Source organism: Haliotis rufescens, unplaced genomic scaffold, assembly GCF_023055435.1.
Source record: "Haliotis rufescens isolate VD_foot unplaced genomic scaffold, xgHalRufe1.0.p SCAF_1, whole genome shotgun sequence".
Classification (NCBI taxonomy): domain Eukaryota; kingdom Metazoa; phylum Mollusca; class Gastropoda; order Lepetellida; family Haliotidae; genus Haliotis; species Haliotis rufescens.
In genome coordinates, this window is record NW_025963779.1 from 25,310,457 (window position 1) to 25,334,353 (window position 23,897).

General features: G+C 43.5%; 1 protein-coding gene across 1 annotated transcript; it reads right to left on the reverse strand.

The window, feature by feature from the left end:
* Positions 1–1,103: 1,103 nt before the first annotated feature.
* LOC124131687 (uncharacterized sodium-dependent transporter YocR-like) lies at positions 1,104–23,656 on the reverse strand. The gene is made up of 12 exons (XM_046495138.2): positions 23,589–23,656; positions 12,809–12,929; positions 11,326–11,509; positions 10,648–10,762; positions 9,307–9,508; positions 8,693–8,855; positions 8,112–8,246; positions 7,216–7,355; positions 6,132–6,223; positions 5,554–5,705; positions 4,631–4,760; positions 1,104–1,977 (listed from the first exon to the last, which is right to left on the reverse strand). The coding sequence occupies exons 1-12, from the start codon at positions 23,616–23,618 to the stop codon at positions 1,777–1,779; spliced, it is 1,665 nt and encodes a 554-aa protein (XP_046351094.2). The 5' UTR covers positions 23,619–23,656; the 3' UTR covers positions 1,104–1,776.
* Between the last annotated feature and the right edge of the window lie 241 nt (positions 23,657–23,897).

Sequence of the window (23,897 nt, forward strand, 5' to 3'; positions counted from 1 at the left end):
ATATTGTTTTTAATATATACATATGCAAACAACAGTTTAAAACAAACCTTGTGTTTTCGTTTTTCAACTTGTTTTTCTTACCTGTTTCTATACAGCAGACATCATGTTCGGACCGCTAGTCCGCGTCTCAACCCTCGCTTAGAGGACAATCTTGTTTGATACTTCTAAGTGAATACAAACGACAATGTCTTCTCCAAAATCATAAGCATCCGATGTACGATTCCGAATATATTATAAGCATGTGTTTATGAATCACTAACAAACCATGACCCAGGTACTCGCAAAGCACCCAGTACCAGTAGTATATTAGCAGCGTAATTGCAGCGTTCGGAGGAACGGTGTTTCACTGTATGACTCTTTCTTCCAGACAATGAAGATGTAATCAAATCCAAGAACATTTTACTATGATTCGCGAATGTTCTGTTGGTTAAGTCGCCGCTTTAATTCCAGTGGTAGATTATTTCTTGTGACGTTTAGTATATAAAGAAGATATTGACGGGTCTTACATAGCTCTTCCAGTGCACACATGACCAGGAGTAACTGGGATCGCCGATTCACGCATATATCTTATACTATGAGCATGACATGATTTTTTTTTGTTTTTTTGTGTTGTTTAACGCCGCACTCAGCAATATTCCAGCTATATGACGGCGGTCTGTAAATAATCGAGTCTAGACCAGACAATCCAGTGATTGACATCATGAGCATCTATCCATGCAATTGGGATACAATGACATGCATCAACCAAGTCAGCGAACCTGACCACCCGATCCCCTTAGTCGCCTCTTACGACAAGCATAGTTGCCTTTGCCGAGAAACAGATAATTCAAAAGGCTGGGGATGTTTTGAAAATTAATTGTTCAAATGAACTGACTGATGAACCTATATAGTACCGCAGTGGGTGAATATCGGTTTCTGCCAGTGATTAATATCCAGGTAACAGAGTCTTACTCAACCAATGGTTGAAGCATGACTAACGTCCCACGCCGTCGCGCACGACGACCATCAGTCATTGTACTGATACACATTGGCTGACGTTTACATCAAATAGTGCATACTGCGGGATACAGGATGCAGATGAAGATGAAGACTAAAGGATTGAAAACAGCAAAATAAAAATGTTTATTGATAATCAATATGTGTTAAAACACAGTTGAAGTTTTCATTTTTCAACCAGTTTATCTTTGCCAAGAAGTGAGTGATTGAGTGAGTTTGGTTTCACGCCGCTTTTAGCAATATTACAGCAATATCACGGCGGGGGACACCAGAAATGGGCTTCACACATTGTACCCATGTCGGGAATCGAACCCGGGTCTTCGGCGTGACGAGCGAACGCTTTAACCACTAGGCTACCCGACAGCCCCTCTTTGCCAAGAAACTTCGATTACAAAATACTTACTTACTTACATTAAAAGCATGGGAAGATAAATCAAGCTGAAATAGGTTTGATTCTTTGCAATATGTTTGATTTTATCGTCAAGGGAGCTTGGGGTGATCTGGTCGGGATGAAATGCCCATCCAAAATTATTTTTAAAATGCTCAAACACGGAAAGGACACTATACCGTAATTCAGTTCAAATAACGAAGACAATGATGGATTGCACTGCCCATTCGAGTCGATTGCACAAAACTGGACCCCGTTCCGCAAAGCGACCATAGCTTACGACAGTCGCAGCCCAAGATCACTTTGCGAATGGGGCCCTGGTCACTCTACCACAACATACATGGACATGAACGAATATACTTTAAGTATGAAGAGATTATGAAGAGCGTTCATCACAACTTGATATCCTGGTATGTCTGTGAGGAATGCAGGTCCTTCTTGCTCACTGAACCATATTCCGGCGCTGAGGCCGTGAGTGGTTCTAGATGACTCGTGTCCTTGAAGACCATGTAGGTCGAACTCTTCGACCATCTCGATACACATACAATGGCCACCACATTGCACAGGATTGTCAACATCATCAAGCCAAACCACTGAAAATAATGCAAGTGGAAACATTACGTTTCACATTAAGAATGGCTGCGGGCATGAGTTTATGTTCACTGCGCAGCTCGAACTGTCGTATGTCGGGGGTCCTTTCACGACTTGTCGTAACTGAACTTATCATATATTGGACAGTGTTATGGATGCTACAAACCAATCCGATAAATATGCAAATGAGGCCACCTGGCAGGAACTATGTTTAAATTGAAATCTCTGCATGTTCAATATATTATTGACTAATGTTCCCAATAGGTTTTGATGCGGGTTTCTGGTGTGTGTGATTCTGTAGACATGTGTGGTTGCAAAGTATTTTGCACTACATGATATATGGGGCGGTTCACTCAAACAAAATATTCCTACGCGGCTTCTAAAGTTATTTCTTTGAGCGACATTAGGTCTGAATTGAACCTCGAATATTTAAAGAAGGACATTATAGGATAAAGACATTATTAGACTTGTGTGTTTCCGTATCATAAACATCTCATATTAGGAATAGAAAGGCAAAAGGCAAAGGCTCGCTTAATGCAATTTGGTATTCCTAATATATGATATTAATACCGAAACATACTCAGTTAGTAATCTCTATATGTCGCGATGCAGGCTCTTATCATAGACGGACTGACAAATCGTCGTCATAGGTAGATCTGTATCATACAGAATTAATTCCCATTGTACATTTCGCGCCCTACTTACGGAACAAGTGAGTAAGACTAGCGCCGCAACGAGCGTTACAACTATGATATATAACTTAGTATGTTTTCTCGTAGATGACATTTTTATGTGGTTTAACTATTTTAAATTAATTATTATTAATGACACTTTTTTGCAAAACCGTAAAGACGATGAGTGATTTCTCTGCAGACCTTTATTGTAAAATGAGTATTTGGCGCGGAGGTGTAAAAGATAAAATAGCCGTGAAAATTGTTTGAGTAGATAACTTAAAACAAGTGAAAATTCTCTGAAACCATCCCATATCCTGTTAAAAACACATCGTACAAATGCCGCCAAATGACATTCCGATAAGTCTTCTGGCATGTATACCTGTGGTCGACAGACCATCCTACACTGTGCTGAGGGCACTTGTTCTGAACAATGGTGGGACACTGAACATTTTCAGACAGTGAGTGTTCACTAACCCCACATATAACAATATTTCAAGGCGATCCGTACATTATGAAGCCTCGACCATATCTAGTAATGCCCAAATGTCACCTCTACCAACTGGCACATTGATCCCTAGCAACGGCTACGTGTTGCCACTCATCTTCCCGGGGCAAGGGAGTTAACTGACTGTAAAAGTACAGTTTCCACCCTTGCCGACTTGGGCTGGAATTCCGGAGTTACATTTTGGCTGGACTAACGAGTCTATGCATAGTCCAATCAGAATGGCGCAACGAAGTAGACATCCGGTTCGAAAATAATATGGATTTCAACGTGCAGATTTCGATCAACTGCAGGATTTACGAAGCATGTATACCGCTAACAGGGCGTGGACAGATATTTTCCAAATCTTTCCATGTTTTTAATCAAGGAGCTGAAATGATTTGATGCACTTCGCGAGGTAAAACCCGTTTTATTACAATATAGATCTTGATTATCGATCAGATCTTCTTGACTGGGTGCTGCCATTTTGAAGCAATGCAAGTGATATGAGAGGTGGAATCTGATTGGTCAAAAGGAGGGACAGAAGGGACGTAACTCGTAATAGCTACGATTGAGCCACGAAATTCCAGGGTAGTTCGGCAAGGGTGGAAACTGGACTTTTGTAGTCACTTAACTCCCTTGCCTCGGGAGATGGTTGCCACTCTCAACTTTGACGTGTACTTACCAACAACGCCCACGCACAATCTCCAACAACGCCCACGTACAATCTCAAACAACGCCCACGCACAGTCACCAACAACACTCACGCACAGTCTCCAACAACGCCCACGTACACTCTCCAACAACGCCCACGTACACTCTCCAACAACACTCACGCACAGTCTCCAACAACGCCCACGTACACTCTCCAACAACGCCCACGTACAATCTCAAACAACGCCCACGCACAGTCACCAACAACACTCACGCACAGTCTCCAACAACGCCCACGTACACTCTCCAACAACGCCCACGTACACTCTCCAACAACACTCACGCACAGTCTCCAACAACGCCCACGTACACTCTCCAACAACGCCCACGTACAATCTCCAACAACACTCACGCACAGTCTCCAACAACGCCCACGTACACTCTCCAACAACGCCCACGTACACTCTCCAACAACACTCACGCACAGTCTCCAACAACGCCCACGTACACTCTCCAACAACGCCCACGTACACTCTCCAACAACACTCACGCACAGTCTCCAACAACGCCCACGTACACTCTCCAACAACGCCCACGTACACTCTCCAACAACACTCACGCACAGTCTCCAACAACGCCCACGTACACTCTCCAACAACGCCCACGTACACTCTCCAACAACACTCACGCACAGTCTCCAACAACGCCCACGTACACTCTCCAACAACACCCACGCACAGTCTACAACAACGCCCACGTACAATCTCCAACAACGCCCACGCACAGTCACCAACAACACCCACGTAAATCCCCTACAACGCCCACGCACAGTTTCCCACAACCTACCTGTACCACTGTGACAATGAAAGTTTCTCTTCCGAACTCATACCACTTCTCGCCATCTCCACTTGAGTTGGAGATGAGGTCAATAGCCCACCACACGATGAGCACAACGCCCTCTAGCGGGGCGACAACCCTGAAGACAGAATCAGTGAGTGTGACTTTACGTGGCCTTTAACAATATTACAACAAATAACACCGCGGTGAATACCAAAATCTATTTGCCTATGTGGGGGGAATTGAAACCAGGGTTTTTAGTGTGATGAACCAGCGCGTTAACCACTAGGCTACCCCACACCTTCAAAAACAAGCGACCATACAAACAAAGGTCAACTAAAACATATGTAGAGGACAGGTCTTGGACGTTTACCACCCTGGTGATATCCACGAGCACGGACAGTGCTGGAAAAACTACAGTGGGGGCGAATCTGGGATTCGAGCTCATGATAATAGGATTCTGGCACATCTAAGGGACGCTACTGCGCACAGCGAATTCCGATGCTTGTGTCCCCACGGCTCCCGTGGACTGAACATACGAATAATAGTATCCTGCTGTGCTCTCATAATTATCTACTTTCTTCGGCCCACTTGACTATCCAGTCCAAGAGACAAGGCAGTTTCCTATACTTCTATAAGTATAGAAACTATCTACTATCTACGGCTCACTTGACTATCCAGTCCAAGAGACAAGGTAGAAGGAAGTATCCTACTATTGTAAGTGTACACAAACATATCTACTACACTATTCACACTATTTACTATCTACGGCTCACTTGACTATCCTGTCCCAGAGACAAGGCAGTTTCCTACCCTGCTGTAAGTATAGAAACTATCTACTATCTACGGCTCACTTGACTATCCAGTCACAGAGACAAGGCAGTTTCCTATACTTCTATAAGTATAGAAACTATCTACTATCTACGGCTCACTTGACTATCCAGTCCCAGAGACAAGGCAGTTTCCAGTCCCCCACGCCGAAGTTGTTGACGACCTCTGTCCGGAACCGCTTCACGCCGTACATGATTACCATCGCTTGTAGCATCAGGCCGTTGATGACAAGAGCAAATCCCCACACAAAGTCCTGGAGAGGGAAACATAATGTTAGTTAATACGTCACAACGGTCACCTGTGCAACCAGATGTCTGCTTTAATTGTCACAGATCCTTCTCCATACACATAGTCAAAACAATTTGTAAATATTGTACACAAAGAGTTCGAAATTATTATTATAGCAAAACATATCAGCCCTAACGAACATCAAATATGGATATTTGTTAATAAGAAGGGGAGTGATTTGAGCCCGGGGAGGCACTTGGGCCTACGAGTGTATTCGCGAACGCCTGGTATTATCACTATTTGATAGTGATTCATTAACACATGCTCATGATATAGTCGGAATCGGACAATCAACTCCGCTTTCAGTAGAAATTTCATATGATTATTGAAATGTTGTTGTCGCTTTTATTGTTGTTAAGCCCTTGAAAGTTTTGAAAATCCTCGGCGTTACCTGATTTGTGAGAATGTCCAAGTTCAGCGCAGACATGAGCCCAATGAGGAACGTCAAAGCGACTGTTAACGGGGTGCCGTATCGCCTCTTTACTAGAAACACACAGCAAGAATAGCATCTGTAGTGTCATAAGGAAAGCATAGGTCGACACATTAAAACTGCCTCCAGTGCAAAACGAGCACATGTCTTGGTTGTTTTTCTGTGTTTGTAAGCGGCACGGGTGGCCCAGTCGTCTAAGGCGCCGCGATTCGCTGTGCAGAGTTGCGTCCCTTGGGCACGCCAGAAACCTATGATTGTGGGTTCGAATCCCGGTTCGCCCAAATTATGTTTCTAGGTTTGTCAGCACCATACCCGTGCTCGTGGGTTTCACCGAAGTGGTAAACGTCCGAGACCTGAATCACTTCGGGCTTTCCTCCCACATTAAGCCGACACGCCGCGATATAACTGGAATATTGTTAAAAGCGGAGTTAAACCCAACTCAGTCACTTACTCTGTGTTTAAAAGCGGCAGAGTCTCAGCCCTTGTGCGCTGAGGACGTGGTTTAAATGTGACATGTCGCTTTGGTTTCAGCAGGATCAGTGAAGTGCTATCGTGTCCTTAGATTATCTGGTCTACTATTACTTGATGTCTGGCCAAACTCGATTGTTTACAGGCCGACGTCGTATGGCGCTGTCGTATAGCATATGTCGGGATATATAACTGATATGTCGGGATATATTTAACTCAAATGGCAGGATAGTTTAACTTATATGTTGGGATATAAAAACTGATATGTGGGGATATATATATAACTGATATGTCGGGATATAAAAACTAATATGTCGGGATATATATAGCTCATATATCTGGATATATAACTCATATGTCGGGATATATTTAACTCAAATGTCGGGATATATATAACTCATATGTCGGGATATAAAAACTGATATGTCGGGACATATATGACCGATATGTCGGGACATATATAACTGATATATCGGGACATATATGACTGATATGTATAACATATGTCTGGATATAGAACTGATACGTTGGGATATATAACTGATATGTCGGGATATAAGCCCATGCTGGAACTTACATCCAAAGTCTTGCAGAGTATGTGTGAACAGCTCGATGTTCGATATAAGCGATGTAACTCCGGCGAAGGAGAGAGTCAGGAAAAAGAGGACGGACAGTACTCTGCCAAATATTCCCACCGAGGAGAACAGAACTGGGATCCTGCAGATACACAAAACACCCGGATGAGAAGACATCAACTCAGTACATACACATCAGTGAATAAATAAGTAACAATCATCCGATTTTCAAAAAACAGTCAGTGATATATCATTACGAATCAGATGTTATTATATCTGATAAAATTGCTGTGGTATGGACTTTTCAGACAACTGAATGAAAAGCAGACTGTAGTTTATCTCAAATCTATTATGACAAGTACCCTGCACCCATTCGTTTCCAGAGCTTCTTTATGAGTAGAGTGACATACAGCTAAAATTAGTTGACCAGTGAAATTGCTCTCATGTGCGAAAACAAGTCCCTCTCAAGACTATGACAGATGGAGATGATGACGTCACTACGCAAACGGAAGTTATGGCAGCGAATGGGTCTGGGTGAATGAGTGAGTGAGTGAAAATTATACGTCGCATCGGTAATATTTCAGCCGATGAGACAAATTAATCATTATAACAATATCCGTCGACAAGGGACAGTAAACTAGTAATGTAACTATCACATATTTGGAAAAAAAAAACCATGGCAAAATAAGAAGACATAATTATTCCATATATCAAGACTAATCAATTAAAACAAGGCTGTAAGCCATCTACAACCAACCTAAGACCACTTTATTGGGGATCGAATGGGCCTCTTAATATAAAGGAGATCTGATACACGGGGTAATCGAAAGTAGGACAATGCGTCGACTAAAACACATTGAGACGAACTACTGGACGGTCATGATTGCTGTTCACTGACCAGATAAAGGTGAGCCCAGTACTTCCGGGTCCACTGTCCTTGATGATGCCCACTATCCTGGACTGCGTCAGGGACGGCTTGGTGACGATGATGGCGGAGAACACGGTGGAGAACACGGTGATCCCGGATATCAGGCTGAATAAAAGTGAGTGAGTGAGTGAGTGAGTGAGTGAGTGAGCGAATTTGGTTAAACTTCGATTTGAAAAAAACATTGAATGTGTTTCTGATACTGACAGCGTCTACAACGCGATAAAATGGAATGATACATACTCTCGATTTGCTGAGGTGGCCTGATTTCAGAAGTCGAGATAGCGATATTGCGAATTATTTCATCATGTACAAATGTCGAATTCCCGACACAAACACGTGATTTTTTCTCGCACCTTTGGCATATTAAGCTTGTTTCCAAAGGTCGATATCGCGAGAAAGCGAGAATACATTATTCAGTATAAACCCAAACCCAGCACTCATATTACATTCGGCTGGTACACCTGCACCTGGACATATGACATGGCAGACGGTGGTATATATATTGCTGACTGCGTTGTAAGAGGAACTGTAACAGTGTCGTAGGGCCGTACCTGACGAGGTTGTTGGCGGTGGGGATGAGGGTGCCGTATCGGACGATGCCGTTCTCCCTGGTCATGTAGGAGGAGTAGGGGATCATGAGCCCCGACCCAGCCCCGGTGTCGAAGGCGTTCTGGCTGAGGGCGTCCACCCATACACGGGGGTCGCCAAAAGAGTCTGGAGTGTATGGAGCATATTAATAATGTCACTGTAAATGCATTTAACTGTTTATAAGACTGCAAGACCTATTGTTAGAATGCTGGCCTATTTCCAGTTATTCTAACTGCGATCCTTCTCAGCGGTTAAACAGATACCAAAAAACACGCACGTGTTTGTGTTACTGAGGAGGAAAAAAACCTTTTGTTTTGGTAGGTCAGAAGATGGATTTTTAAGTATGCATTCATGGGTCTTGATCGTAAATATTTCCAAGGCAGATGAACTCATTTTTCGTGAGGATGCAAAACCTCTTGTCAGGCACAAATAATTACTTGGCAGAGGCACGCAGGTTTCCTGTCTTTTGGGGACGTAAAACTAACCCTAGCGATAACAAATACCATAATTGGGGAGGGTGTCTTCCCGCAAAGAAAAGCATTTCCGATAACATGTCTATTCACATATATTGTCATACCCCAGTTTGGCGTGAAGAGATACTTGATGCCGATATCCGCGTACTTCCGTGTCAATGACCACACGAACGTGAACAGCAGGATCAGCAACAACACGGGGACGAGAAACATGTTGACCTTCTCTATAGTCTTGACCCCTTTCACCACGGACAGGCCAGCTATGACGATGGCGATCCCGTGAGTCAGTACCGGCCAAGCGCTTTTCTGTGTACAGTAGGGAGTGGGTGGGTCAGTGAATGAGTGAGTTGGTTTAATGTCGCTTTAGATAGTATTCCAGTTATTACATTGAGTGCAAGCTTAATGTGGGAGGAAAGCCCGAAGTGATGGAGGTTTCAAACGTTTACCACTTTGGTGAAACTTACGAGCACGTGTATGGTACTGATAAACCTAGAAACATGAAGATGGATTTTTCAGTATGCATTCAGGGGTCTTGATCATAAATATTTCCAAGGCAGATGAAACAATGACTTGTCAGATGAACTCATTTTTCGTGAGGATGCAAAACCTTTCTTGGTTTAATGTTGCTTTAGACAGTATTCCAGTTATTACATTGAGTGCAAGCTTAATGTGGGAGGAAAGCCCGAAGTGATGGAGGTTTCAAACGTTTACCACTTTGGTGAAACTTACGAGCACGGGTATGGTACTGATAAACCTAGAAACATGATCAATCAATTAAGACGTCTCTTAAGGCACGACTAGGTTTATTCAGACGTATTTTAACAATGAATTCCCACGGATTTACGGAACGGTTCCCGATCTTGCGAGCTACAACGTAGACCAATCACACGATGAATGATGAACACGAGGAACAAGACACGTTGTGCACGTACATTATGAGGTCAAGGTAGCCTGTCAAACAGACATCGAATCCAAAGGTTTCATTGCGGGTACGCCATGTTATATACGTAACTGACTCCGAACGTAAACAATTCTGTGCAATAATATACACACACATTTAACAATCATTACAACTTATATGTTAAATTAAATGCAAATCATTTCCTTAATCGATTTTAGTTGTGGTAATATGATTAATATTTGAAGCTTCTATATCTTGAGTAGTACTGTTAAACTTGTCATGTGTTCAATTGTGCATTCTCTTTCGCTGTAAACATTATACATGAGCGACAGTGAATGTGTGAGGCTTTACGCCGCTTTTAGCAATACCCTGTCCACATCACATCGGGAGACTACAAAAATCGGCTTCATGCGTATTATATTAATAATGCAACCAATGATTTGCCGTGTTGAGCCAATGCCGTAACCATATCTCGAATTCCCCAAACAGATGAAAGAAGGAAGAAAGTTATAAGCGGAAGAGGCGGTCCGGGACATGTGGTTACCTCCGCGAAGTCGGAGAATATAGCTTTGGATTCCTCCTCCTCAGTTGGCAGTTCGTGGAAGATGCAGTAGATGAAGTAGTAGAAGCACCATCCCAGAATCACGGAGTAGTAGCATCTGGAACATCAGTATATCATCCTCGATGTTCCAGGGTATTATATCTACTTTCTATCATGATAAATACCTTAGACCCATTCACCATCAAAGGTTTGTTGCGGAAGAGACGTGATTCCCTTAATATAAGTATAACTCTAGCTCGTGATTGTAAACGATTGGACGGCGATTTTTAGCGTCATGTAATTTAAATCGGGTTCAAATTCGCTGTGATATAAATGTGTCCAGGGTGTCTATCATAAGAGAAAGAAGATATAATACCTTGGATACGCGATAATGTAAGCCATGTCGATACAAGTGAAGCAAGTATTATTTTAAAAATAAATGCAACTGGTTAGGAACATTTAACACACCATTAGGTCACGATAAATTGGAACAAAAACGTTTCCTAAAACCGTGCGCGTCTTTCAGTTTTGCACGAAATGTTTTTAGGGCGATCAATATTTTTTGGTCTCAGATCTGTGAATGTCATGGGTGTCTTCAAAAGACATTTTACGACACGTTAGTGTTTTCGTAAGGGCTGTTCCATCAGGAAATACCAAGGAATGTCAGTGTTGGTGTCTTACGAGATCATGAAGGAAACTATGGTAATCCACGCCCCACACCATGCCGCCTTGTTCCCAACGAACTGACGGAACGAGTCCACCACTGCCTTCTGGGTGTACCGGCCCGTGCCGTATTCGATCAGAAGCATCGGTATCGACCAGAAAACGAGGAAGAAGAACCACACCAAGAGGAAGACGAGACCTCCTGGAAGACAAGACACACATCGGTTGGTCATAGACAGTTTGGCACAGTGGGTGGTGGCAAGCATTGTCATTTCTCGGTAGATCCAAATCATTCTTTATGGGATTTAACTGAGACTAAATGTAGGTACTAGGGTGATTAAACAATATTTTATTAAATTCATTATACCATAGATATGAGAGTTATAATGTATGTGTGATGTTTCACATTTGTGACAGAAAACAATGACTTGGGAACACATTGGAGTCATCTTCAAAAAGATGCGGCTTAAAGCAACATTTACTCACTCACTCACTCATCTTCATATATAGGGTGAGCGATGCAGTTTGATGTAGGGGGATGTCTGAAGTGATGCAAATCTAGACGTTTATCACTTGATTAAGTGAGTGAATGAGTATGGTTTTACTCCGCGTTGAGCAATATTCTAGCAATACCACGACGGGGGACAGCATAAATGTGTTTCACACCATGTGGGGGAATCGAACCCGGGTCTTCGGCGTGACGAGCGAACGCTTTAACCACAATGCTACCCTACCGCCCCATTTTGATGAGCTATGGCATGGAGCTGGCAAACGAATTGTCGTTAATAGAGGAATTCGAAAACGATAATATGATCCTATTTCTACCCAGGGACGCAACTTTGTACAGAGAATTGCGTGTCCAGAAATAACCTCGGTACAACAGTGTATGGACGTCGTGGAGGTATGCAAGCTCCTCACAGCGATAGCCCGTTCGCGGAGCTCTCTATACTATCGCTGCCACCGGTCAAAACTCCCCACTGTGATAGGTGGCCCTAACCATGCTTGGAGTTGAACTCGCAATCGAATGACCGTTATGTTTACACACAAGTGACGACTGCCGTAACGTCGAATACACTTACCGCTGCTAAATTACTTTCTTTTTTTGTCAATTTGAATTTCTATTTTATTAAAACTATCATGTAATTGATATTGTAAGAATGTAAGGGAGAAGTTGGTTGATTTTCCGTTATTCTGCAATTTCGAACCAATCTGATTATACAAACAACAAAGTAAATTCATCCGGAAAACATGGTCAGTCGTAAACCTTTTCAAAATGAAATATAATGGCATCCCCAAAGACATAAACAAAAGTATAAACGTTACTACGTTTGGGGTTAGAGGGCAAGTTTCAAGATTCTTGTAATGGCCGCGCCCACACTGGTGGCAGCGATGTTACCGAGAGTGTAACGAAGGTGTCACGCGCTGGGAAGTAGCTTTGGGGGTATAATATTGCGTATGTATGCTGACGTATCTGACACCGGATATGACATCGCCTACTCACCCTCATCTCTGCTGTTGGTGGCTACTATCCGGGGGAACCTCCAGATGTTGCCTGTCCCCACCATGCACCCCAGGCAGGAGCAGATGAGGCCCAGCTTCGAAGAGAAGTGGGGTCGGTCACCCTGAAGAAACAACACTCGGATAGTGGGACAAGGAGACGTTTGCAAGTAGGCTTTGAAAGCATGTGTTCATGTTGTTTCACATACATGCATAGATGGACTGAAACTAGCGACATGTCCTGTCAATGCATGCATATACAGGCCTACCAAAGAAACACAATTTAAAACTACCATGTGTCCAAAAGGATGCGTAGGAAACAAGGCAGCATAACTTCCTTCATGTTATCGGGATGTTATCGGGGTCGGTTTTCCGAGTGCTTGGTCGTCGTTTTCCCGAGCGGTTGGTCGTCGTTTTCCCGAGTGGTTGAGCGTCGTTTTCCGAGTGCTTGGTCGTCGTTTTACGGAGCGTTTGAGCGTCGTTTCCTCGGGCATTTGAGCTTCATTTTCCCGATAGCTTGGTCGTCGTTTTCCCGAGCATTTGAGCGTCGTTTTCTTGAGCGTCTGAGTATCCACGGGATTTACTCAACGTCCACTATATATACTCAAAACGTGAAACCACGAAACAACATCGCAACGAATAGCTGGCTATATACCTCAGTTATATGAAGTTTTGTTTGTATAATACTTAGTCACGGACTCCTACGTTTGATAGGGATACTTTGGATACCATGATGACAGATAGTAATGTGTATATTCATTATGCGCCAAATCCACACCCAAATCCACTTAATGTTCAATCATTACCCTAGTCAATGGATCAGTGTGCACTTGATTTGTATTCCCAGCTTCCTAGGGAGTATACAACACAAGCTGCCTGTGAGACTCTAGAAGGTTTAACGGTCAATACCATTTCATCCTACCGGGTACCCATTCACTGCTGGATGAACAGAGGTATATTTCGTTTAACGCCACTTGCCTAAGGAGAGACCACATGTCCTTCAGTGTGGGGCAGGGCGCGAAGCCCTGGTCAACTGCTCTCCTGAATTGTGACATGTGTGCTGTACACAGGACCATGTGCCACCATGAACAGAAAAGGTATTCTTTAGTTGACTATTATGACGAATTAAAAGACCCGTAAAGATCCGGGGTAGAATAATTCTTCAGCGACCCATGCTTGCCATAAAAGGCGACTGCTTGTCGTAAGAGGCTCGCTGACTTGGTTGATGCATGTCATCGATCCGAATTGCGTCGATTGATGCTCATGATATCAATCACTGGATTGTCTGGTCCAGACTCGATTATTTACAAACCGCCGTTATATAGCTGTAATATTGCTGAGTGCGGCGTTAAACAGCACACAAACAAACAAACAATCTGATGTCTAAGGGTCTTCCGTGACCTCAGAATGTGACAAATATCAAGGTGAGGTGAGGTGAGGTGAGGTGAGGTGAGGTGAGGTGAAATGGGGTTTCTAGTCGCATTCAAGATTGCTGCACTTACATAGCGACGTGCATGCACGTATGTGTATTTGGCTGCTTGTACTAGTCCGGACTAATGCCTATTTTCTCGTGCTGGCCCACTGAGATACCATGCCACAGTTTAACATGAATACCCGACTCAGACACAGCAAACTGACTCCGAGCCGATCAGGGGGGTAACAACAAGTACCATCTTTTAACGTCTCTTGGTATGACGCGGTCGGGTATCGGCTCTCCAAGCAGACGCTCTACCACTTGACCACGGAGGTTGTCTCTTATAAAGGACAAACGTTGTGGTTGGGAGTATATTATAAGCGATGGCCGGAATAAGAGACAGCTTTCTGGAAGGATTTTATGAACGCATCCTCGTCGGCTGACAGAGAACAAACATTCAACAACAAAATCTAATTTAGATTTGTCGAATCAAGTGTGCATATTCAATTTGGTGAGAGGACGTGTGCTGTTCGAGGTAATACAATACGGTTGGTCGGATATCGTAATGAAATAATGAACTGACCATTCACTGTTAGATTCAATATATGCCAACCACTCAGCCTCGTCCCAATAAATGTCAGTTGGGGACAGCTGGTCTCATTGCTGACGGTGGTCGTATTGTTAAGCATGGAATGGGTACCTGGTGTTTATACTGTCTGTACCAATTTCCGTAGATGAGCTTGTTAAATAAAGTTTTGAATTAATATACGATTCGTATAAAATGAAGTTATACCTGCCGGCAAAAGGTGAGTGAGTGAGTGAGTGAGTTGGGTTTAACTCCGCTTTTAACAGTATTCCAGTTATATCGCGGCGTGTCAGCTTAATGTGGGAGGAAAGCCCGAATTGATGCAGGTCTCAGACGTTTACCACTTCGGTGAAACCCACGAGCACGGGTATGGTGCTGACAAACCTAGAAACATAATCGGGGCGAACCGGGATTCGAACCCACAATCATAGGTTTCTGGCGTGCCCAAGGGACGCAACTCTGCACAGCGAATCGCGGCGCCTTAGACGACGGGGCTACCCGTGCCCCCTGCCGGCAAAAAGAAAGTATAAACTTAAAGCTTACAAATTCGACCCAATAATTACAAACGTTATAGGGGTTACTAGGCTGAAAACAATCGCATTAACACTGCAAACTCAAGGTCTAAACCAAAACTACAGTAAACTACGGTTATAACGAACTCAAAGGGACCACTAATTTTAGTTCGGTGTAACCGTAGTTCGTTATAAGATATATACAGCATCTATACAGCAAATGGCCGGGACTAAAAATAAGTTCGTTATATCCGTCAATTCTGTATAAGCATGTTCGTTATAAACGTAGTTCACTGTATGATACACGTAGTAATTCAATACCCACGAATTACCATTTCTTGTTTGTCTTAATTGTGAGCCACCATGACACATGGGTGTATACCTTCCTTAACTCCTCTGTTTATCTCTAATCACCTCGTGGTGATTCCGGGTTAGATTAGGTCCCCGCCAATCCATGGTTAGAGACGACTCTGTGGATTTGGTGGTGAGTATCAGGGACGCGTGCCATCACAATATCAATCGTTGGACTGTATGGTCCAGTCTGCATTATTTACAGGCCACCGTCATAGTGCTGGTATATGGCTGATTGCGGCGTAACATAATTATATAATACTAAACGAGCTCCCGTGTAATACCAATTTTATGAAACGAGTGAATAGTTGTGGCTGGGGTCATCGAGTGTGCATAAGCTCCTCTCAGTGATCTATCAACTCCACACGCAATGTCGTTGAATAAGCCAAAGGATGCTGAGAGCTTTCAATATTTGTTCGTGAAACGTTTTCCGAGGGTACATAAGCACGCGTTTTGGTATTACACAATGTGTAATACAGCTGTATGTTTATTAAACGGGTGATCTCTTCACGGGCAAGTAATAAACACACATATCTCACCAGGTTTTGGTGATTCTGATGCAATCAGTCAGTATGTGTATCTGTGAAACGTGTCTTGTGAATAGATGTATGTACACGTATATAGATGTGACCGCTACAATAGACACTGTTGTCCCTATCAAACTCTTCAAGCGACAGGGAACAGTTGGGATGACTGCTGTGATAGAATGAAGAAGATTAATTAAGTACTTGTTTTATTGTAACAGGTAGAGTCAAAGAGATGAGTTTGTGAAAATAAATGTAAATTTATGTAAAGTTTCGGCGTAGTTTTTGTGTGTGAGAGACATTGCTGGTATTAAACTAAGAATGACGTTATGTGATTATGATGCTTGCATGATGCGTCTTCAGATGGTCTGTGGGGAGCATGGTGCCAGTTTGACATGTCTGTGGAGAGCATGGTGCCAGTTTGACACGTCTGTGAAGAGCATGGTGCCAGTTTGACATGTCTGTGGAGAGCATGGTGCCCGTTTGACATGTCTGTGAAGAGCATGGTGCCAGTTTGACACGTCTGTGAAGAGCATGGTGCCAGTTTGAAATGTCTGTGAAGAGCATGGTGTCTGTTTGACACGTCTGTGGAGAACATGGTGCCAGTTTGAAACTTCTGTGGAGAGCATGGTGCCAGTTTGAAATGTCTGTGAAGAGCATGGTGTCTGTTTGAAATGTCTGTGAAGAGCATGGTGTCTGTTTGACACGTCTGTGGAGAACATGGTGCCAGTTTGAAATGTCTGTGAAGAGCATGGTGTCTGTTTGACACGTCTGTGAAGAGCATGGTGCCAGTTTGAAATGTCTGTGAAGAGCATGGTGTCTGTTTGACACGTCTATGTAGAGCATGGTGCCAGTTTGACATGTCTGTGAAGAGCATGGTGCCAGTTTGACACAACTGTGAAGAGCATGGTGTCTGTTTGACGCGTCTGTGAAGAGCACGGTGTCTGTTTGACGCGTCTGTGAAGAGCATGATGTCTGTTTGACACGTCTGTGATGAGCATGGTGGTTGTTTGACATGTCTGTGAAGAGCATTGTGGTTGTTTGACACAACTGTGAAGAGCATGGTGTCTGTTTGACACGTCTGTGGAGAGCATGGTGTCAGTTTGACACAACTGTGAAGAGCATGGTGTCTGTTTGTCACGCCTGTGGAGAGCATGGACACTATTTGTCACGTCTGTGGAGAGCATGGTGACTATTTTTCACGTCTTTGGAGAGCATGGTGCCTGTTGTCACGACTGTGGAGAGCATTGTGCCTATTTGTCACGTCTGTGGAGAGCATGGTGCCTATTTGTCACGTCTGTGGAGAGCATGGTGCCTGTTTGTCACGTCTGTGGAGAGCATGGTGCCTATTTGTCACGTCTGAGGATAGCATGGACACTATTTGTCACGTCTGTGGAGAGCATGGTGACTATTTTTCACGTCTTTGGAGAGCATGGTGCCTGTTGTCACGACTGTGGAGAGCATTGTGCCTATTTGTCACGTCTGTGGAGAGCATGGTGCCTATTTGTCACGTCTGTGGAGAGCATGGTGCCTGTTTGTCACGTCTGTGGAGAGCATGGTGCCTATTTGTCACGTCTGAGGATAGCATGGTGCCTCTTTGTCACGTCTTGGGAGAGCATGGTGCCTGTTTGTCATGTCTGTGGAGAGCATGGTGCCTGTTTGTCATGTCTGTGGAGAGCATGGTGCCTATTTGTCACGTCTGTGGAGAGCATGGTGCCTGTTTGTCACGTCTGGGGAGAGCATGGTGCCTGTTTGTCATGTCTGTGGAGAGCATGGTGCCTGTTTGTCATGTCTGTGGAGAGCATGGTGCCTATTTGTCACGTCTGAGGATAGCATGGTGCCTCTTTGTCACGTCTGTGGAGAGCATGGTACCTATTTGTCACGTCTGGAGAGAGCATAGTGCCTATTTGTCACATCTGGGGAGAGCATGGTGCCTATTTGTCACGTCTTGGGAGAGCATGGTGTCTGTCACGTCTGGGGAGAGCATGGTGCCCATTTGTCACGTCAGTGGAGAGCATGGTGCCTATTTGTCACGTCTGTGGAGAGCATGGTGCCTATTTGTCACGTCTGGGGAGAGAATGGTGCCGATTTGTCACGTCTGGGGAGAGCATGGTGCCTATTTGTCACGTCTGGGGAGAGCATGGTGCCGATTTGTCACGTCTGGGGAGAGCATGGTGCCGATTTGTCACGTCTGGGGAGAGCATGGTGCCGATTTGCCACGTCTTTGGAGAGCATGGTGCCTGTTTTTCACGTCTGTGGGGAGCATCGTGAATGTTTGAAACTTCTGTGGAGAGCATGCTGCCCGACACGTCTGTGGATGATAAGGTGGTGCCTGTTTGACATGTTGGTAATTTCCGTGTGATTGGTATGTGAATAGAGAGATGCCTGTTGGACATACAGTAATAGTTCTGCAGTATGACATGCTCGAGGCGCACACTGGAACGTTTGTAGCGAAAGGCTTGGGGGAAGAGATGAGATATGGAAACGTACAACTTTATGGATAACAACATCTGGTTTACTGCACATAGCGACGTTTCGATGTGGATTATTACACCGTTATCACTCAAGCTTGATAACGGTGTATATGCTCACCATTTTCTAGAATGCCAGTCGAACAGATAGAAGAGACGAGACTTGAGAAGTTAACGGAAAATACACGACATATCATGAGTTCAAATGGAAACTGATTCCATGTATCTATTTAATACTTGGTTTATAGGCCTACAGATGTTTGGATGCTATTCTTGGGTCTATATCAAAACTTATTTAGTTTTTGATAACTGATGGGTTTTTTTCAAACGACGATTCATGTTTGACAGAAGGAAATGAGGGCGGTTTGGCCGGTGTGCGTATCTCTTCGGGTATCAGTTATCAAACATGGTTGGCCAAGAAAAAAATCTAGCAGCAAACTCAGTAAATGATATCTGCCTAGGTCACTCTTGATATCACTAGAATCAGTCTTCAGTACTAACATGGACATATGTCAGGTCTCCACGATACGGGACAATGCTATCTAACCTCATCACGACCTTCACCTTCACTTGACACTCGTGGGCAATGGTTATACCTGGGTACGACTTTCATGTATATATAAAACGTCGTTCGACGTTCTGCCACTTTAACCACCGAGTTCTCACAAGAATCTCTGAGTTAAAGAGTGATTGAATATTGTTTTCCCCTTAGCAATATTCTAGCAATATGACGGTGGGGAACACGTTGTACCCATGTGGGGAATCGAACGCGGGACTTCGGCGTGAGGAACGACTGCTTTAAGCTACCCCACCGCCCCTATGAGGCAAAGAAGCCGTAAACTCTCCGTCCCATCACCCTGACCGGCATGTTTCTCCGACCGTGGTCGTCTACATTCCTCACTGACGTCTGGAGTGACTGACATCATATTCGGGCAGATAACACTACTTTACACACAAGTTAGTGTGGGCCCACATACTGCAAGGTCATTATCTTATGACCGGCGCTGACGTATATGATATCGGTGTAGATAGTAGCACAATGTAAAGAGAACGATATATATTACCAACGGCCTCTATGCTTATTATCCATCCCTTGCAATAAAGATGATTTCGTAGGATAAGGGCCACATAATATACACTTAAAAAGTAGGGGACCGTGAAATATAAATGTTAATTCCAAGTATTAGAACAAAGATAAATGTTGACGACAAACATACTATGCAAGAACGTGTATGTCTGTAAAACACCAAAACACGTACTATCGTTTGCACGTGCAGCACGCAGTAGCGTTACACGCATGCGTAGAGTGTCATTCCTGGGTTTGACGCTTTCAAGAAAGGTCGATTAATCTCTGTGGATCATCATGTCGGTCAATCTTATTGATTCTGCTTTTCATTCATTGTTTGTTTATGATCTAGCGATGCGGCCTCTGCGACGCGTGGAGCGTCTACGGGCTCTTGGCATGCTGGAAACAGAAGTCAACAGGTGGCCAACAGGTTCAACGTCTCACGGTCTGTAATAAGCAGACTATGGAACAGGTACCAAGAAACTCAAAATAATGTCGATCGATCCCGTTCAGGGCGTCCAAGGTCAAGGACAAGTGTACAGGATTGATTGATCCAAAACCAGGCTCTATGACGTGGGGCTCAAACGGCGCATCAAATTGCTGCATCTTTCCTTCTTTCATCAGGCTACTGGAGGACGAGATACGAGTCAGACGAATAGAAATCGTCTATATGCAGCTTATTTCCAAGCTCGACGGCCAAGCTGTGCTGCCCCTTGCAAATCGTCATATTCCCCACAGGGCTCAATGGTGTACATAACGTCGAAACTGGGGCAATCGTCGCTTGTCAGTGACTGGCGACGTCGAAATGAACGTCAACCCAATGTCAACCTGAGACCTCATGACAGATTTGGCTAAGGATCGATTATGGTGTGGGGTGGCATCACTATGACTGACCAATCCCTACTCCATATTGTGCAAGGAAGGGTCTCTGCACAGTACTATCGGGACAACACACTGACACCCTTCGATGTCCCGTTTGCGAGGCATGTGTGTCAACGTTTTGTCTTTCAGGACGGCAACTACCGTGCTCCTGTGCACGAATCGTCAATGTTCACCTCCTGCAGCACAACATCCACAGATTGCCATGACCAACAATGAGCCCAGACCTTCCCCCCACTGTCTGGCACACGATAGGGAGACGTGTACGTCAACGTCATAGGCCGCAGACCACGTTGGCTGAACGTTGCCAGGCGCTGCAAGAGGACGGGAACAGACTCCCTCAAAACAGTATGTTTCGTGGAGCGAATGAACGTTTGATATATCGTGGCGGTATTACGCACTACTGATCCAAAAATGTCAACTTTGAAATTTCCCATCTTCCCTATCGTCAATCAAGATCGTTGGCGGTCACAACATCTACTGTCATACTTCACTACCGGTTGTTATGTGTTCCCAATTCGTTCACTATTATCATACAACTATTACTAGAAACCGGTATCTCTTATCTTTTAGAAATTTTAAGTTATTTCCCCATTATAACCCTTCCCTTTTTAAGAGATCAGCAAGTCACTGTATCACTGCAGTTGTCTCCCGCGATATGACAGAGGTCACAGTTACAAGAGTTACTACGAATTAATTGTTTGATAGGCATTACTTAGAAATTAACGGATGACAATGTAGATACAATTCATAGATAACAACTTCTTTAATTACTGGACCGCCTCTGTGGTCTAGTGGTGGAGCGTCCGCCCGGAGAGCGGAAGGTCCGGGGTTTGATCTCCGACCACGTCATACCAAAAGAGGTTAAAAGATGGTACTTGTTGTTACCCTGTCTGGCGGTCGGCATTAAGGGGCTAAAACAATGAATGGTCGGCTCGGAGTCAGTATACAGTGTCTGAGTGGGGTATTCATGTTAAACTGCGGCATGGTATCTCAGTGAGCTAGCACTATAAATCAGCATCAGTCCGGACTAGTACAAGCAGCCACACAAACACACACACGTACATGCACGTCACTATATAAGTGCAATAATCTTGGACGCGACGTTAAACCCCATTTCACCTCACCTCTTTAATTACTGTACTGTTTCTGTACAGATCCTTATACCGTTGTCAATACCGTTGCCCTTGCTTGACAGCGGGATGTGATTTAAGTAGAGAAGTTGTCATCATAAATTGTGTCTACTTTGTCGAGGGTTACTACGCTATTCCTACTTATTGTATATCCGAGAAGACCTGTCTCCGAGTTTTATTCAATTCATATCATTCATACATGGGTTATTCGTTATATTATTACCCATAGTCCTTTTTTCTGTGAAAAATTAGAAAAAAGTGGAATGTAACATCTTATGTGGAAATATTAGCTGTTTCCCTATTATTAGATCAAGGTCACATAATATTGTTTGTGACGTAACCCACAATGGATGACGTCATCTTCAATTATTTGTGACAGCGCTTTTATGACGTCAGGTGACGATTATTTTCTTCGCAGATAACGAAAACAATGCGAAAAATGGAACACAGTAGCCAATCAGTGTGAAGCAAAAATGCTCGGTGAGAATTACTGAAGATAATTTCATCATTATCAAAGCTCTCATACATAATACATCAACAATACATCAATCCCAGCAGCTACATTCACCACATAGTGTACTTGTTATTGTAGCGGGTTATCGTTGATAACGTCGAATTATTTGGTTTTCACGTTGGGCTTAAATTTAGTCGTAGGGTGAAGGTGCAACCTCTCCTCGCGTGGCCTGGTCGCATCTGGTCTCAGTGTAATTACACGAAGCATCCAGTGTTGAAACCAATATGTTTGTGTACTAAAAACTGGGGGAAAATAAGAGTGAACTATTGTCTGTCAGTCATTGTAACAGTAGCAATATACATAAGTTAAGAAAACACTGCAGAGAGAATAATCCACACGGGGCTGCGCCACTCGTGGTTTATTCTCCCTTCAGTGTTTTATTGTACGATAAACAACAGCCATTCGTCGTTTATTTCTTAAGTAAGACACAGAACTTGTACATGTCTTTTGCATTTTAAAGAATATTCTATGCCCAAAGTGACAATGATCATACAGATGTCTGGTAAATGAGAGTTAATAATGCCACGCAGATGATGTGGACAGCCTTATTTAACACATGAATCTATCTTCTGTGTACAAACACTCCAGGATATCGGGATGACGCCTATCTTAATGTATAGTAGTGTAAAACACAAGCTCACAAGTTACCACACATTTCCCCTTAACGAGTGTAAACACAAATACAGATATTTCAGTTTTAATATTGACATTAAGATTTAAATGTACATTAAACATATTTCAGAAAGGATATTTGGTCAATCTAGTGCCAAAATAATCATCAAAAATCAAAGGATAAAAATATAAAAAACCCGACATGATCAAGGTTACACTTCCTATGAGGAAACAGTATTTACATGTACAAGGATATTTGCGATAGACAGTGACAAATAACGTTTTATATCGTTACCTACTCCCTAAATCTCATTTCGTTTTAGCTGAATGTCGCAAAATGACCGCAAAATGACCGCAATAATGCCGATGTCACTCACCCATTCACAGATAGCAAATTACTTTTTTTTACGCTTATTTGTGTTAGATTTACAATGACATTACATTGCACAATTGTTGCATCTTATCTCCAAACAGTAAACATGTAATGCAATATGAGACAACAACACTGTATCAGTGTGAGAAGATATCCCGTATACAAACATTCCACACGGCCATTGTAACGTGGTTTGACTGTATAGTAGACCGGTAAGTTTCATAACCACTACGGTTTTCTTTTGACAATCTAGCCGAGCAACTGTGTACTTTAAGCAACAGTTGGACGTCGTTTTAGGAAGTTGTGAAACACAGTAAGCGTTGATGATTGACCTTATATGTTTACGTACCTGTTCTTTGTCATTCTCACCGCCTGCCATCAGAAATGAGATGTGTGGTCATGTGATCATCACATTCGGTCACATGATCAGTAACGTGACTTGCACGCGAGGCCAGTCTTGATAGAAAGATAATGTTTTATTTATTAGTGATGTATGCAGATGTTTATGAAGATATGTTCATTAAATATATATATATATCATATCGGTGAATGCGCCTGGGAAATAGTTCAGGAAAAAGCTCTTTTCCCTATCGTTACATGGGAGATAACTCGTGTAGGCCTCTTTGCCCAACATCAGTAACGCATGGCAAGAGTGAAT

What these genes read in the sequence shown, in the direction of transcription:
- LOC124131687 (XM_046495138.2), bottom strand. Translation starts at nt 23,618, where the DNA reads ATGGCAGGCGGTGAGAATGACAAAGAACAG. An exon ending in TCTCTTCACGCCAAACTGGG is followed by an intron (nt 8,856 to 9,306) that starts GTATGACAATAT and finishes CATACACTCCAG; the next exon opens with ACTCTTTTGGCGACCCCCGT. An exon ending in TACTCTGCAAGACTTTGGAT is followed by an intron (nt 6,224 to 7,215) that starts GTAAGTTCCAGC and finishes GTGTGTTTCTAG; the next exon opens with TAAAGAGGCGATACGGCACC.